General features: G+C 39.1%; 1 protein-coding gene and 1 long non-coding RNA gene across 3 annotated transcripts in view; both read right to left on the bottom strand.

Annotated features, from left to right (window-relative positions):
• The window catches only part of LOC129655390 (uncharacterized), a 90,254-nt gene that overhangs the window by 27,722 nt on the left and 44,889 nt on the right, over window positions 1–17,643 (bottom strand). The window lies entirely within an intron of this gene.
• On the bottom strand, window positions 3,828–5,008 carry LOC129655388 (calmodulin-1-like). Its single transcript, XM_055585718.1, has one exon. It carries the CDS (start codon window positions 4,925–4,927, stop codon window positions 4,478–4,480), a length of 450 nt encoding a protein of 149 aa, XP_055441693.1. The 5' UTR covers window positions 4,928–5,008; the 3' UTR covers window positions 3,828–4,477.

The raw sequence follows: 17,643 nt of genomic DNA, 5'->3' as shown, positions 1-17,643 counted from the left end.
TACTTTTTCTGTTTCCTTTAAGCCCCACAACAACCCTAAACCTATATATAAATAATTTCATCTCATATCCAAAAATGACCTGATCAAAGTCACCCATATTTGGTGAAGCCCTCTTCTTTGCACTGCACCACAAAAGGTTTGAAAATCTACATTTGTGATCCAAGAATTAGATAAGAACAGAGGAAAACAACCCCTGAACCGTTACAAGCCAGTTCAAGATTCACTGCAGAAATGTTATGAATTAAAAGGAGAGTGACTCTGAGCCTCAGTTTCCTCATTCATAGAATGGGTCATAAATGTGCCCCCATGTTTCTGAAACACTCTGTCTCCACATCTCTGTATTTATCTTTCTCTCATGTGCGTGCTCTCACACATGCACCTACACACACTATCCGTCACCTCTCTTCTGACCATTCCTTCTCTTCCATTCCTCTCTTTACGTACCTCTTCCCTAAGATATGCCTCAAATCTTTCATTTCTCGCTATACTTTCTCTGCTCTATGGCTAGTTGTTCTGACCCAGTATCATGGCTTCAATAATCCCATCTATATGGACATCAAATTTATTTCTCCTGTTTGACATTTTCACTTCTAATAAGTGTTATCAGAAAGCATAAAAGCACTTTCCAACAGGTACCTGAGTCAGTTCTAGCACATTTTATCTGTAGTCATGAAATAATCATTTCTCCCCTGTGTTAATGTGGATTTTTTATAGACACTAGTGTCATAAAGTCTGGGCTATGAAAATAATCAGACCCAAATTCTAAACTTGGTTTAGTCTTCTGAACTATAAAATGGAAATTAAATATAACATCACTTAAAAAAATAACTTTCATTAAAGATTGTTATAAAGAGTGCCTGAAATAACAAGGGCTGAGTGCTCAGCATGGTGTCCAATTTCTAGTAAATATAGTAAACAACAGCCGCATTAGTAGGAGAAGCATTCATTGTACTACACAGAGGTCAGCACACTTTTCTGTTAAAGGATGGACAGTGATTATTTTAGCCTTTCAGGACGTCACTGTCATATTTTGTTTCTCGTTTGTCTGTGTTATTGTCAGGGTTTTCCAGAGAAACAGAGCAAATATTTATTTGGACTTGGCACATGTGATTTTGAAGAATGAGAAGTCCCAAGATCTACAGCTGGCAAGCTGGAGCCACAGGGAGAGCCAATGATGCAGTTCTAAGTCCAAGTCTGAAGGTCTGAACCAGGAGAACTGATGGTGTGAGCTCCAGTGTGATTCTCAGTCTGAAGGCAGGAGAATTATGTCTCAGCTTGTAAATAGTAAAGTAGAGAGAAAGAATTCTCCTTACTCAACACTTTTGTCTATCTAGCCTTCAACACATTGGGTGAGGCCCCCACACACAGGGAAAGACAATCTGCTTTATTCAGCCTATTGATTTATATATTAAACTCATCTAAAAACATCTTTGAGGATATACCCAGAGAATAAAATTTAACCAAATATCTGGATACCTCAAATATTGGGCTTCCCTGATAGCTCAGTTGGTAAAGAATCTGCCTGCAATGCAGGAGACCCTGGTTCGATTCCTGGGTCGGGAAGATCCGCTGGAGAAGGGATAGGCTATCCGCTCCAGTATTCTTGGGCTTCCCTTGTGGCTCAGCTAGTATAAGAATCTGCCCACAGTGCAGGAGACCTGGGTTTGATCCCTGGGTTGGCAAGATCCCCTGGAGAAGGTAAAGGCTACCTACTCTAGTATTCTTACCTGGAGAACTACATGGACTGTGAGTCCATGGGTTCACAAAGAGTTGGACACGATTGAGCAACTTTCACTCACTGGATACCTCTTGACTCCACCAAGCTGACATACAAAATTAGCCATCACATTATGTTTGTTTGTTTTACAGCCATCTAAAAAAATGTAAAAATCATTCTTATCTGGTGGGCCACATATAAACAGCAGCTAGGCCAAATTTAACCCTTGCACAATCTGGTCTAGAACCTCCAATACAATGAAGCTGTGAGACCAGATTTCCTGACTTTTTCTTGATCAACAGAGGAAACTTTCTGTTTTTTCACCATTAAGTGTCACATAAGCTATAGGTTTCTCACAGATATGATTTACAGTTAGAAATTCTTCCTGCTTGTAGTTTATTGAGAGATTTTGTCATGAATGTTGAATTTTTTCAAATAGCTTCCCAGGTGGCATTAGTGATAAAGAATCTGCTTGCCAATGCCAGAGATTTAAGAAACCCAGGTTAAATCCCCAGGTCAGGAAGATCCCCGAGAGGAGGGCATGGCAACCCACTCCAGTATTCTTGCTGGAGAATCTCCATGGACAGAGGAGCCTGACAGGCTACATACAGTCCATAGGGTTGCAATGAGCTGGACACGACTGAAGTGACTTAGCATACAACACGCATGCACACACAAGATAATACGGTTTTTATATTTTATTAATACAGTGTATTATATTAGTTTGGGGATGTTAAATTTAGCTTGCATTCCTGTAATAAATTCTACTTGGTTGTGGCATAAAATCTTCTGTTTATATGGTTGTGAATTCAATTTCCTAACGTTTTCTTGAGGATTTTTGCATCTATATTCATGAAGAATATTGATCTGTAGTTACTCTTTCCTGTGATACCTTGTTTGGCTTTGATATCAGGTTAATACTAGCCTCATAGAATAAGTTGGGAAGTGGTCCTTCCTCTTTTATATTTTGGAAGAGTTTGCAAATGATTAGCATTAGTTCTTTAAAAGTTTGTTAGAACTCTCCAGTAAAGTCATCTGGGCCCTGGGTTTTCTTTATGGGAAAGTTTTAAATTATTCATTCAGTTTCTCTACTTGCTATAAGTCTATTCACATTTTCAAACTCTCTTTGAATTGGTTTTGTTAATTTATGTCTTTCTGGGAATTTGTCCATTTTATCTAAGTCACCTTATTTGTTGGCATGAAGTTATTCATAGAATTCTCTGACAAATATTTTAATTTCTGTAAGGTCATTAATAATTGCTATAGACTGAATGTTTGTGCCCCCTAAAATTCATATGTTGAAATCTAACCCCCAATGTAATGATGATTGGGAGTGGAGCCTTTGGGAAGTGATTAGGTTATAAAGCTAGAGTTTTCATGAATGGAATTTCTGCCTTTGTAAAAGATATCCCAGGGTTTCTCAGGTGGCTCAGTGGTAAAGAATCCGCCTGCCAATGAAGGAGATGCAGGAGACTCAGGTTCAATCTCTGGGTCAGGAAGATCCCCTGGAGGAGAAAATGGCAACTCACTTCAGTTTTCTTGCCTGGAAAATCCCATGGACAGAAGAGCCTGGTGGACTACAGTCCATTGGTTCGCAAAGAGTTGGACACAACTGAGCAACTGAGCACACTCGTACACAAAAGAGATCCCAAAGACTCCCTAGCCCTTTCTGTCATGTGAGGACCCAGCTAGAAGATGGAACAGGAAGTAGGCCCTCACAGGAAAACGCTCACACTTGATCTTGGGCTTCCTAGCCTCTAGGACTGTGAGAAATAAATTTCTGTTATTTACAAGCCACCTAATCTATGATATTTTGTTACAGCAACCTGAACTGAGTATGACAGAAATGCCAAATTGACTGATATTGGTCATTTGTGCTTTCTCTCTCTTTTTTCTTTATCAGTCTAGCAAAATGTTTGTAAATTTTGTCAGTATTTTTATTATATTTTTAGTTTTGTCTATTATCTCTTGCTTTCTGTTTTCCATTGATTTTTTGTTTCTTTCTCATTTTTTTTTCCACTATACTTTTTCATTGTCAGCCTTCTGCTTGCTTTGGGTTTAGTTTGGTCTTATTTTTTAAAGTGGAAACTTAGGTAACTGATTTGAAATCTTTCTGTTCTTCTTCTTTTTTTTTGGGTAAATTGTAATTTTTTTATTGGAAAACAAATATACAACTTGGAATGGATTTGAGGCAAATTGTGCCATAAGCAGATTTTCTTCAAGTGGCTAAAACAAAGTTTAAAAAGCAAGTTAACAATAAAAGAAAATGTTTCTGGTATAGGACCAGCAGTACAAAAAAATAGTGTAGGAGTACCTGGATAAAACACCAGTTTTGCAATCATGCAACTTTTAAGTACATATTGTTGCTTGTCCGTAGTCCACGCAGAGTTACAACTCCACACTTCAACAACAACATGCTGCCAGTTCCTAAAGAAAACTACTCAAAAAAAAAAAAAAAGGCATAACCCAGATGTTCCCTCATTTGACCAATTCCATCTAAGTTTAGATGTGCAGAAGGGCTTAGATATATCCAGAGTAAGCCACATGCAACATGTTACTTGATCAATTTTCTAAAATAATGTTTCCGGACAATGACAGTAAGATAAGGGAAGAAAACATGGAGGAATGAAGTCCTAATTACTATACATGCCTATTTTTTTTTTGACAGTAGGGGGAAACCTTTTACAGATAAGTTACAAACAAAGAAAAGGCAAATAAACAATTTTGTACAAGACATTTAACACAGTCTGTACAATGTCTTCACTTTGCTGTCATCATTTGTACAAACTCTTCATAGTTTACTTGGCCATCACCATCAATATCTGCTTCCCTGATCATTTCATCCACCTCTTCATCTGTTAACTTCTCTCCAAGGTTTGTCATCACATGGCGGAGCTCTGCTGCGCTAATACAGCCATTACCATCCTTATCAAACACACGGAATGCTTCTCTAGTTTCTTCTTCACTGTCTGTATCTTTCATTTTTCTTGCTATCATTGTCAGAAATTCCGGGAAGTCAATTGTGCCATTACCCTCAGCATCTACTTCATTAATCATGTCCTGTAACTCTGCTTCTGTGCGATTCTGCCCAAGAGACCTCATTACAGTTCCCAATTCCTTGGTTGTTATAGTTCCATCACCATCCTTGTCAAATAGTGAAAAACCTTCTTTGAATTCTGCAATCTGCTCCTTAGTCAGTTGGTCAGCCATGCTACAAGCCCTACCGGTCTCCAGGACGCAATCACACAACCACTCAGCTCGCTCGCTCCACTCAGACTCCTGTTCTGCTAACATAGTCATTGAAAGCTATAAATTTTCCTCCAAGTACTGTGTTAGCTGTAACCTGTAAAATTTGGCATGTTTTGTTTTCATTTTCATTCAGTACAAAAGATTTTCTAATTTACTCTGTGTTTTTTTTATTTTGACTCACAGTTTATTTATAATTGTATTCCTAGTTTCCAAATATTTGTATTTCCCAAATTTCTTTCAGTTGTTGATTTTTAACTTAATACATTTTCGGTTGGAGAATGTATTTTGAATGGCTTCAATTCTTTTAAATTTGCTAAGGTCCGCTTTATGGTCTAGCTTCTGTCTGTCCTGGACAATGTTATATGTGTGCCTGAAAGAATATGAATTCTGCCACTGTGGAGTGGAGTGTTCTGTAATTTTCACTTAGGTCAAAATGGTTGATAATACTGTTAAAGTCATCTATATACTTGCTGATTTTGTGTCTAGTTTTATATCAGTCACTGAGAGTGGAATATTGACATCAACTGTTATTATTGAATTGCTTATTTCTCTTTTTAATTATTTCCATTTTTTTTTCTTTCTATATTTTGGGACTCTGTAGTTAACGTTTACAACTGTTTTATAGCATCCTGAGGAATTGTCCCCAGTAACACATTTTGTCTTAAAATCTATTTTGTTTGATAGTAATATAATACTCTAGCTCTCTTTTGATTATATGCATGGTATATCTTTTTCCATCCTTTTACTTTCAACCTATTTGACTCTTTAAATCTAAAGAGTACATCTTATAGAAAGCATATAGTTGGATCGTTTTATTATCTAGTCCGGTGATCTGCTTTTAATAGGAGAGATATTCACATCTAATACAAGTTCTATTTATAATTAATGTGATATTTACATTTAATGTAATATTAATATGGTTAGATTTACATCTGTATTTTGAAAGTTGTTTTCCATATGTCTCAAGACTTTTGTGTTCCTCTTATACTACCTTCTCTGGAGTAAAATAGATATTTTCTAGTGTACCATTTTACTTCCTTGTTGGATTTTTCCACACCATTCTTTGAGTTATTTTCTTAGTGGTTTTTCCCAGGATTCTAATATGCTTCCTAATCAATTAGAATATACTTCAGATTAATACTAACTTAATTCCAATAACATGTAGAAACTTTGTTCCAATATCTATTTGCTTTCTTCACCTTTATTCTATTATAGTCATATGTTACATTATTATAGGTTCAGTTCAGTTCAGTTGCTCAGTCGTGTGCGACTCTTTGCAACCCCCATGAATCACAGTACGCCAGGCCTCCCTGTCCATCACCAACTCCCTAAGTTCACTCAGACTCACGTCCATCGAAGTCAGTGATGCCATCCAGCCATCTCATCCTCTGTCGTCCCCTTCTCCTCCTGCCCCCAATCCCTCCCAGCATCAGAGTCTTTTCCAATGAGTCAACTCTTCGCATGAGGTGGCCAAAGTACTGGAGTTTCAGCTTTAGCATCATTCCTTCCAAAGAAATCCCAGGGCTCATCTCCTTCAGAATGGACTGGTTGGATCTCCTTGCAGTCCAAGGGACAATATGCCCCCAAATACAGTTTTATAATTATTGTTTGATGTGATTGCTTTTTCAGTCAGTCAAAAGAAAACAATATACATATTTACTCTCATTTGTATTTACCTACATAATTACAAATGCTGTCTATTCATGTGAATTCAAACTATCATCTGGTGTCATTTCCTTCCAGTCCCAAAACTTTCTTTACTGATGCTTATAAGGCAAGTCTGCTGGCAACAAACTCTCTCAATCTTTTTTATCTGAGAATATCTTTATTTCACATTCATTTGTGAAAAACAGTTTTGTTGGATATAGAATTCTTGGTTTACAGGTTTTTATCTTTCAGCATTTTGATGTCATCATACTGCCTTCTGGCCTCTATTGTTTCTAATGAGTTTGCTATTAATCTTATTTTGGTTTCTGTGTATGCAATGAGTTATTTTACTTTTGCTGCTATTAGGATTATCTCTTTATGTTTGACTTTTAATCCTTTGACATCATGCTTCTAGTCAAAGGTTTCTTTGTGTTTGTCTTATAGTTTATTGACGTTCCTGGATGTGCAGATTAAATTTTTAATTAAATTTGGGAAGTTTGGGGCCATTAATTATTTAAATAGTTTCTTCCTCCTCTTTATCTCTCTCATCTCCTCCTGGGGCTCCCATTAAATATATGTTGACATGCTTCATGGTCATCCACGTATCTCTGAAATTGTTCATACGTTTTTCATTATTTTTTCTTTCTATTCCTCAAATTGGATAAATGCTAGTTACAGATATTAATGTTCACCAATTCTTTCTTCTGACATCTTGAATTTGCTCTTGAGCATTTTCCATTTCAATTATTGAACTTTTCAACTCTAGAATTTCCTTTGGGTTCTTTTTTATAATTTCTATATCTTTATTCTCTACTTAATGAGTCATTGTCAGCGTATATTCCTTGTATTTTACAATGTGATTTCTTTTTAATATAACATATTATGAAGCTGCTTTGAAGTCATTTTCTATTAAGTCCAAACCTGGGCCCCTCAGAGATAGTTTCTATTGACTATTTTTTTCCTACACATGCATCATAATTTGCTATATCTGTACATGCTACATTTTTTGCTGAAAATCTACATTTAAGATAATACATTGAAGGAATTCTGGATTTTTTGATTCCCAGAGGTTTTTTTGTTTGTTTTCAGGGTTTTTGTTGTTATTTATTTGCTTAATGACTTTGCTGGACTAATCCTATAGAATGTGTCCCCCCAAATGTGCAACTGTTAATGTTTATGCTCAGGTGTTTTGTTTTTTTTTAATTCCTGTTTTTATTTTAACCCTGGCTTCCTATGGTTTGCCCTAGCTTAGCAGGCACCCAATGATGGGTCAGAAGTAGTGCTCAAATACCTTGGTTTAGTAAGATATCTGCCCTTTTCTGATGAAACTGTAGGTGGGTTGAAGAACATATTAAAGTTCAAGCACTTTAAAACTGCCCAGTTTACTTTCTGATGGGCTTTCTTGCATCTCCTCTATGAGTTCACTAGGCCTCATCTTCAGCCATAGATGAGTAGTTAGTAAGGGCCCTCTGGTGCCTCCTGAGTACGCACGCAGCCTTGCACATATGTGTAGCTTTCCAGACCAACAGGGAATGTGGCAGCTTATCAGAGTCCAGTATAGCTATCTCATTCTCTGGATCTCTTTGTTACATTTCTGATATAATCTGTTGACATGTCTTGTCCCAATATTTGCAAGTATTTGCCAATTGGCTTTCCAAGTGTTTGCCACTGAGATTGCTATTGTTTTTAACAATGCCACTGGGTATACATACCGCTCCAAATCAATCCAGTCTCCTCTAGCGGCAAAGCTACTAGCTTTCAGTTTGCTCTACCATTATAAACCCACTCTACATGCTTTATAGGGCTCCTCTTCACTCCTATGGGAGTAGGGGAGACCTGCCCTGATTCATTACTGCCTGAGATTACAGAGAGAAAGTCTTTCTTATTCTTTAATCTGGTATTAAGAAATCTACTTGCTTATAGATATAAACCACTGTTTATATCATTCACCAGTCATCAGTTTTATTAGAAATAAAGAATTTTTTAAAATGTTCACGTGTTCTTTTTCTGCATAAACTAAACTGGAATTGATTAGACTAAATATTATGTGGAAAAGCACTCCTAACAATTGGGACTAGAACCCTAGGCCCTTGAATTCTGGATTAACCACACACTCTACATCCTATTCATGTCTCTTATTTTGAATGATAATAACAACAAATAAAATGGAAAAACGAGGGTTTCCTAGTCTCCAAGTCCACTATCCAAACACGTGTAAAAACTACTTGGTATAAACTGCTTGAAACACAGTAACATCAGCTAAAAACAATGCTCTATCCTTTAATTCAATTTCATGTTCATTCCAATTGGCTGGAGCATGAATTCAAAGAAATAAGTAGTTGTTCACAGCAGGCGCTGAGGTGAACTCTTGTTCTGGGGAAGGCCATGTTTTCTCTGGTTAGCAGATGTTTTGCTAGCTGACATTTAGAAATAAGTCAAAGTTGTCTTTTGTTATTATGCATAATAGATCTCAAAGAATAAATGAAAAGCCTTTTACTCTAATTCAGAATGCATTTTGCCTCTCTGAAGGCTACACGGGTTGAGTTCTTAAAAGCTCAGGCATGGGGACATATAGAAGAGAATAATATGACTGAGTCTGTGTCTATGGGAACAGTCCAAGAGCCTGGTCATGTTTAATACCAAGAAGAGGAGATCGCACCCAAATCAGTCTGTTATACTGAGGAATGGGAGAGGCTCCTTATTGCCTTCTCAGCTGGATGAATGCTCTTATTCCATACTCTGAGAAAAACTCAGTTATCTTTTCTATTCCCTAGATATAATGTAGGAGAACCACTGCTGGTTTGATAAGAGTTACTATTTAATCAGCATATTCCACTCCGGGTCCAACTCATCAATATCAAAGCTAACCCATCCCATGGGTATGATAAATGAGAGACAATCATAAGAAGAGAAGGATGGATAAAGCGCCACGGATGTGGAGTCATTATCTGCAGGAATCTGTGGTTTTCAGTTATGTGCGGAGGAAATATACACATAAATGGGGCCCTGAGTAGTATTTTCCTGACATATCTCTAGGGCCTGCAGCAAATGTAAATGCATGCTGGGCAAGCATCCTGCTGCCGTATCATGCGGCAGTCACCCAGACTGAATCTTTCTAGCCTGAAGCCTTAGGGAGCCTGACAATTCAGAGCCTGGAATGCTTTTCTAACTGGACAGCAGGCCTGGCTATAAGGTTTTGTCTCATGCTGGTTCCTGAGGCCTACCACAGCTTTTTTGGAAAATTTTGAATCTCTGATGTATGACTTCATTCTACCAATACTTCTGGCAAAGTGGCTTCATGCTGGAACTTCAGCAACCTCCAAAAAGCTCAGACCAAGGCCGCTCACCCCTCACGCTCCCAGCCAGCAGCACTACCTGCACCTACGTTGGGCCACCCTGCAACAGATGTGGAAGGCTGTTGTGTTACAGAATAAACAGGGTCCTCGGTATGTGAAGACTTGTGTTTGGATGCTGTTGTCCTTCAACATTTATAAGACTGTAGGCAAGTCATTGAGTTTCTCTGAACCTCAGGTTGCTCATCTGTGAAGTATGAACAGAGCTGTTGATCCCAGAGTTTGTGTGGCTGAGACTGTGATGTATTTCACTCAGCACCCATTTAACCCCCTTCTAGCTTGTATTCTGTTCTACCAGCAAAATCACATTTCCAGAACTCTCTTCTAGCAAGGGTACAGTCATGTGACATAATTTCCTTCATTTATACACAGCCACCCAAGACGTTTATACAAAGGGCGACGTGAAGAAGCGGCCACACAAGGTGAGCAAATCTTCCAACAATCCAGTGGCAGAGAGGTCTCGTTCTTCTGGAGCAGCCAGTTTCAAATTTCTGATTTCAGGACTGAGTGACAAAGATGTTAAAGGGCAGGCACCAAGGGCAATAGATTTTCTCTTGGGACAACAGAGTGACTTTTCCTGCCCATGGTGTTTTGCCAGTGTAACATCCAAGTCTTGTTATCTGCCTCTTTATGAGCTATGAGAGCTATATAATATTCTTTAATAAATCCTTTCCACTTAACTCAGTTGGAGTGGATTATGTTATGTGCAACCAAGAAGCCTGGAGATAACAATTGTGATAAGCATTAAAGGAGTAAATAGAAATTAAAGTATCTTGTAAACTCTGAGTGAGAAAAACGGTAAAAACATAAAACTTTCCACTGTCTTTTAAAAGATGAACACATTTCATTAATCAAGGTGAAGGGAGTTGTGATTTAATTCTCAGAGCAGTTCTATGAGTAAGCATTTGTATCAATCCTCTATTTCTGCAAGAATGTGAAATAACAAACCACCTTATATAGCTCAGTAAATTATTTAGTTTGAGGGTCATGTAGGTGGTTCTGATTTAGCCTGGATGTCTTTATATATTTGAGAATTAACTGGGTTTTTGATAATCTAGGCTGGCTCTGGCTGGGGCAACTTAGCTGGCAGTTTGTCTTCATGTCTCTCATCTTTAACCTGGCTAATTCAAACATGTTTTCTTGACCATGGTAGATGAGCAAGAGGGTGAGTGGAAATACACTAGCATTACCGAAGTCTCTGCTTGTATCACATTTGCTAACATCCCAGGTCAGAGTGAGAGATCACCACGGAGTTACATGGCAAAAGATGTGAAAGAGTGAATAACTAAATTCAATATTGCAATCTGCTGCAACATACACATCTCAGTCTTATAGATTTTTAAAGATGTTCAAAGAGATTAGGTAAATTGTCTTGCCTCTGAAATGCAGTAGGTGGTGATAATGTAAGAGTAACCCACTGTAATCTGACTCCCAAACACCCAGAAACATTCTGCTACACATAACGTATATGTGTGTAGATAACTGTATTTTATATTTTTATACATTTATTAAATATATACTATACACATATACACAGGGCTTCCCAGGTTGTGCAAGTGGTAAAGAACCTGCCTGCCAATGCAGAAGATCTAAGAGATGTAGGCTCGATCCATGGGTCGGGAAGATCCCCTAAGTAGGACATGGCAACCCACTTCGGTATTCTTGCCTGGAAAATCCCATGGACAGAGGAGCCTGGAGGGCTATGGTCCATAGTGTTGCACGGAGTCAAACACCACTGAAGCGACTTAGCACACACACACACACACACGCACATATACACACATCTCTACATATGTAAATATATATATATATATATATACACTGTTGCTGAAGCTAAAGCTCTAATACTTTGGCCACCTGATGCAAAGAGCTGGCTCATTGGAAAAGACCCTGATCCTGGAAAGATTGAAGGCAGAGAATGGGATGGTTAGATAGCATTACCAACTCAATGGACATGAATTTGAGCAAACTCTGGGAGACAGTGGAGGACAGAGGAGGCTGGCATGCTACAGTCCATGGGGTCTCAAAGTGTTGGACACATCTTAGCATCTGAACAACAACAACAATAATAATACAAACGTATTATTGTTTGTGTATATATATGTATACATACATATATTTATGTGTATTAAGCAAACAGATCATGGGCTCACAGGCCAAATCCAGCTGTTTTTAAATGACCCGTGATATAAGAATGTTTTTTTACACTTTTAAAGTTTGTAAAGTCAAACAAACAAATGCAAATCAAAACAACAATGAGGTATTGGGATCAGAATGACCATCATCAAAAAATATACAACAAAATAAATGCTGAAGAAGGTGTGGAGAAAAGGGAAACTTCCTATACTGTTGGTGAGAATGTAAATTTGTAAAACCATTAGGGAGTACCATATGGAGGTAACTTCATAAACTAAACACAGAATTGCTATATGATCTACTCCTGGGCACCCCAATGTTCCTTGCTGCCCTCTTTACAGTAGCCAAGACATGGAAACAATCTAAATGCCCATTGATAGAGAAGATGTGGTACATATATACAATGGCATATTACGGTCACAAAAAGAATGAAATTATGCCATTTGCAGCAACATAGATGGACTTAGGGACTGTCAGGCTGTGTGAAATAAATAAGACAGAGGAAGGCAAATATCATATGATATCACTTATATGTGGAATCTAAGAAATTGTACAAATGAACTTATTTACAAAACAGAGTCTCAAGTATAGAAAACAAACAGCTATACCAGGGAGGAAGTGGGGGGACACATTGGGAGTAATAAGGATTGACATGTATACATTGTTCTTGACATTGTACAGGAGACAGGGATCAAGACCATCCCCATGGAAAAGAAATGCAAAAAAGCAAAATGGCTTTCTGGGGAGGCCTTACAAATAGCTGTGAAAAGAAGAGAAGCGAAAAGCAAAGGAGAAAAGGAAAGATATAAATATCTGAATGCAGAGTTCCAAAGAATAGCAAGAAGAGATAAGAAAGCTTTCTTCAGTGATCAATGCAAAGACATAGAGGAAAACAACAGAACGGGAAAGACTAGAGATCTCTTCAAGAAAATCAGAGATACGAAAGGAACATTTCATGCAAAGATGGGCTCGATAAAGGACAGAAATGGTATGGACCTAACAGAAGCAGAAGATATTAAGAAGAGATGGCAAGAATACACAGAAGAACTGTACAAAAAAGATCTTCACGACCCAGATAATCATGATGGTGTGATAGCTGACCTAGAGCCAGACATCCTGGAATGTGAAGTCAAGAGGGCCTTAGAAAGCATCACTACGAACAAAGCTAGTGGAGGTGATGGAATTCCAGTTGAGCTATTCCAAATCCTGAAAGATGATGCTGTGAAAGTGCTGCACTCAATATGCCAGCACATTTGGAAAACTCAGCAGTGGCCACAGGACTGGGAAAGGTCAGTTTTCATTCCAATCCCAAAGAAAGGCAATGCCAAAGAATGCTCAAACTACCGCACAATTGCACTCATCTCACACGCTAGTAAAGTAATGCTCAAAATTCTCCAAGCCAGGCTTCAGCAATATGTGAACCGTGAACTTCCTGATGTTCAAGCTGGTTTTAGAAAAGGCAGAGGAGCCAGAGATCAAATTGCCAACATCCGCTGGATCATGGAAAAAGCAAGAGAGTTCCAGAAAAACATCTATTTCTGCTTGATTGACTATGCCAAAGCCTTTGACTGTGTGGATCACAATAAACTGTGGAAAATTCTGAAAGAGATGGGAATACCAGACCACCTGATCTGCCTCTTGAGAAATTTGTATGCAGGTCAGGAAGCAACAGTTAGAACTGGACATGGAACAACAGACTGGTTCCAAATAGGAAAAGGAGTACGTCAAGGCTGTATATTGTCACCCTGTTTATTTAACTTCTATGCAGAGTACATTATGAGAAACGCTGGACTGGAAAAAGCACAAGCTGGAATCAAGATTGCCGGGAGAAAGATCAATAACCTCAGATATGCAGATGACACCACCCTTATGGCAGAAAGTGAAGGGGAACTAAAAAGCCTCTTGATGAAGGTGAAAGTGGAGAGTGAAAAAGTAGGCTTAAAGCTCAATATTCAGAAAACGAAGATCATGGCATCCGGTCCCACCACTTCATGGGAAATAGATGGGGAAACAGTGGAAACAGTGTCAGACTTTATTTTTCTGGGCTCCAAAATCACTGCAGATGGTGACTGCAACCATGAAATTAAAAGACACTTACTCCATGGAAGGAAAGTTATGACCAACCTAGATAGCATATTCAAAAGCAGAGACATTACTTCGCCAACGAAGGTTCGTCTAGTCAAGGCTATGGTTTTTCCTGCGGTCATGTATGGATGTGAGAGTTGGACTGTGAAGAAGGCTGAGCGCCGAAGAACTGATGTTTTTGAACTGTGGTGTTGGAGAAGACTCTTGAGAGTCCCTTGGACTGCAAGGAGATCCAACCAGTCCATTCTAAAGGAGATCAGCCCTGGGATTTCTTTGGAAGGAATGATGCTAAAGCTGAAACTCCAGTACTTTGGCCACCTCATGAGAAGAGTTGACTCATTGGAAAAGACATTGATGCTGAGAGGGATTGGGGGCAGGAGGAGAAGGGGACGACAGAGGATGAGATGGCTGGATGGCATCACTGACTCGATGGATGTGAGTCTGAGTGAACTCCGGGAGTTGGTGATGGACAGGGAGGCCTGGCATGCTGTGATTCATGGGGTCACAAAGAGTTGGACACGACTGAGCGACTGATCTGATCTGATCTGATCTGATACATAAAACAGATAACTAATAAGGACCTACTTTAAAGCACAGGGAATACTCAATACTCTGTAATGACCTAAATAGGAAAAGAATCTAAAAGAGAATGTTATATATGTGTATATATATATATATATAACTAATTAACTTTGTTGCACACCTGAAAATAATGGAACACTGTAAATCAACTATAGTCCAATACAATTCTTTAAAAAGAAAAAGAAAACAAAGAATATGTAACAAAGACCATATGTAGGTGGCCTTAAAACCCTAAAATACTTTTTATTTGTCTTCTTACAGAAAAAAAATTGCTAAAGAATGGACTCAATATATGACTTGTTGATCCAGAGGCTCCACTTTGGATCAATGTGTAGAACTTACAAGAAACTCTCCATTAATGACAATTCTCCCCAAACACATGGAGCTGAGTCTCCATGTACTGAGTTTCTCAACACTTCAAACATTTACGAGGAAACTGAACATTCATCAAACACAGCACATTTCTACTTTGAATAGGAGCAAAACCAGATGACCCCAAAGGTTTGTCTAGTGCTAAGATCGCATGAGTGTACAACATGAAGCTAGGATTTGATGCATAAAAAGTGAATACTGGAAGACTCAGTTACCCAAATATAGAACAGACTCTCTAGTGGAAATGTCACAGTCCAAAAATAAACAATCAGCCATGGCATCTTAACAACCTGGAATTTATTCAGTTATGTCATCAACATGTTAAACATTGAAGGTGATGGTCATGTATACCTGTCACCCTCAAAGACTAGGAAAGGTGTTAACGCACTTATTTTGTTTTCCCTATGTACAGGTGTATGACCAAAGCTGTAGGTAACAAAGCCTTCAGTAAATGGAACTTTGCTTGTATACCTGAATTTCATGGGTCTTGAATGTTCCACAAGGGATCCAAGCACAGCAAAAGTATTTATACACTAGGACCACTAATCAGGGTTTAATTAGCCTTATAATTAGAAGGATAAACAGAAGTACAATTCCCAAATTGCTCGTTGCTTTTTTTACGTGTCTATGGAGCACTATTTTATTTGCCTTTGCACCTCCCAGCATTTTAGCACAAAATTAATCATTAAAGTTTGTTAAATATTGAATGAATTGCTTGCTTGCTTTCTACAAAATTCAGCTTTATCATATTTGCTTAATTACAATGTCCAAGTGTATCAACTATATGCACATTGCACTCCGTGGGTTACTGAAAGAGAGGAAAATGATATTTATATTCCCAAACTGAGGTTGCTCCAGTACATAATAGTGGGGCAGATTCATACAGACTGTTGTCATTTCAATTGTTTTTCTTGAGGTTCCTTTAGTTTTATCTTCAGGAAAGTGGGTTGTCCTGGTCTTCTTTGTTTTAAGTGAAGAAATTAACATATAGAGGAGTTAAATGGTCACTTGGTTTAAGACAAGGTTTCTCAAAGTATGATCCCCAGATCACCTGATCAATGTCATTTAGGGTGTGTATCAGACACCTTGTATACACTAGTAGAGATGCACTTGGCTTTGCCTCTCTCTGGGGCCTTCAACCACCTGGTTGACCCCAGCCATTCCTGCATCCACCAGATCTCCCAGGTCCCTACTGACCTCCCACGAGTGTGATTGACAACATCTGGGATACGCCAATGGCCTGGGCCTTCAGCTCTCCTCTTCACTGCCATGTCTGAGGTATAAAAGGTCACAAGATCCACCTGGCACCTGGAATTTTCAGTCCAGAAGTGCAGAGGAATTCATGCTCCATGGAGAGCCTCTAGCCATGGGAATGGGAGACAGTGGAAGAAGTCTCCTCATTCCTTCCCCTGCTCTGACCATCCTGATACAGTGGTTCCATAGGCTTTTGGGAGACCATTTTGTGAGAACTTAGTTTCACTTGCCATGAAATGGCAGCCAGTTCAATCACATACTTGCACTGGGATTACTCCCTTTTCTTGCTCCCTTTGCCATCCTGGTACTTCTCTGGGCATCTAGTTCCCTGTAAAGTGGTAGGATATAAGCTTTTGCATTGGCTTTGCCCTCTGGGACCCTGGCCAGCTATTCTTGAGTTGGGGTGCCTGGGACAGGGCACTTTTGAGCTCCCAACAAGATGTTCAGGCACCTACAGAGAACCACAGGATCTACAATGTGAACTGAGTGTGAAGGACTCTACCTTCGGTCATCTTTCCATACTAACTTATGCTGGATAAAAGAAAGACAACCCCATCATTTTTCTGCTAGACCAAGGAGAGAGAGAAACCCCTGACTGATCACACCACATCCACTCCACGCCTCAAGAGGCTGCGGAGCTGTTCCTGACACCTGACTATACCTGCTGCCACGCAGTGCACCAACTCACCTGCCCATCTGGGCACTCTGTCCAGCTCATCACGCCTGCGCTGATCTGTGACGTCAGACAGGCTCATTTCCTGGCTCACAGTCAGCCAGACACGCTTCTGGGTGTTCTTCTACTGTCCTTTCTCTCTCTCTTACTCTCTCTTTCCCTTTGGCTTTTTTCTTCTCTCCTTTTTTTCCCTCTTTCTTTCCTTCCTCCCTCCTTCCTTTCCTTCCTTCCCTCCCTCGTTCTTTCTTTCTCTCTTTGTCCTTCTTTCACAAGTCACTCCAACCCTAAAGACCCTGATTACCATCTATTGCCTCTTTGTTGGGAAAATACCAAGCTAAATAAATGAATAAAGTATAGCACTAACTGCCCCACAAGTGATGAGGGGACAGCAGCCCCTACTGCTTTGTTATAGCTGTTTTCCCCCTCAATGTCATATCTCAGAGGCTGGATTAGAAGGGACACTGCTGGCAAACATCTTTGGAAATGCTATAAATAGCAAATCAGCAAGATCGGAGAACAAAAGAGAAGCTCAGCGAGTGTAATCAGTTCACTTACTGAGCAAGTTGACTGTTCTG

This window comes from Bubalus kerabau, chromosome 6 (genome assembly GCF_029407905.1).
Source record: "Bubalus kerabau isolate K-KA32 ecotype Philippines breed swamp buffalo chromosome 6, PCC_UOA_SB_1v2, whole genome shotgun sequence".
Classification (NCBI taxonomy): domain Eukaryota; kingdom Metazoa; phylum Chordata; class Mammalia; order Artiodactyla; family Bovidae; genus Bubalus; species Bubalus kerabau.
Note: the sequence above shows the minus strand (reverse complement) of the source record. Positions and strands in the feature narration are given on the sequence as shown.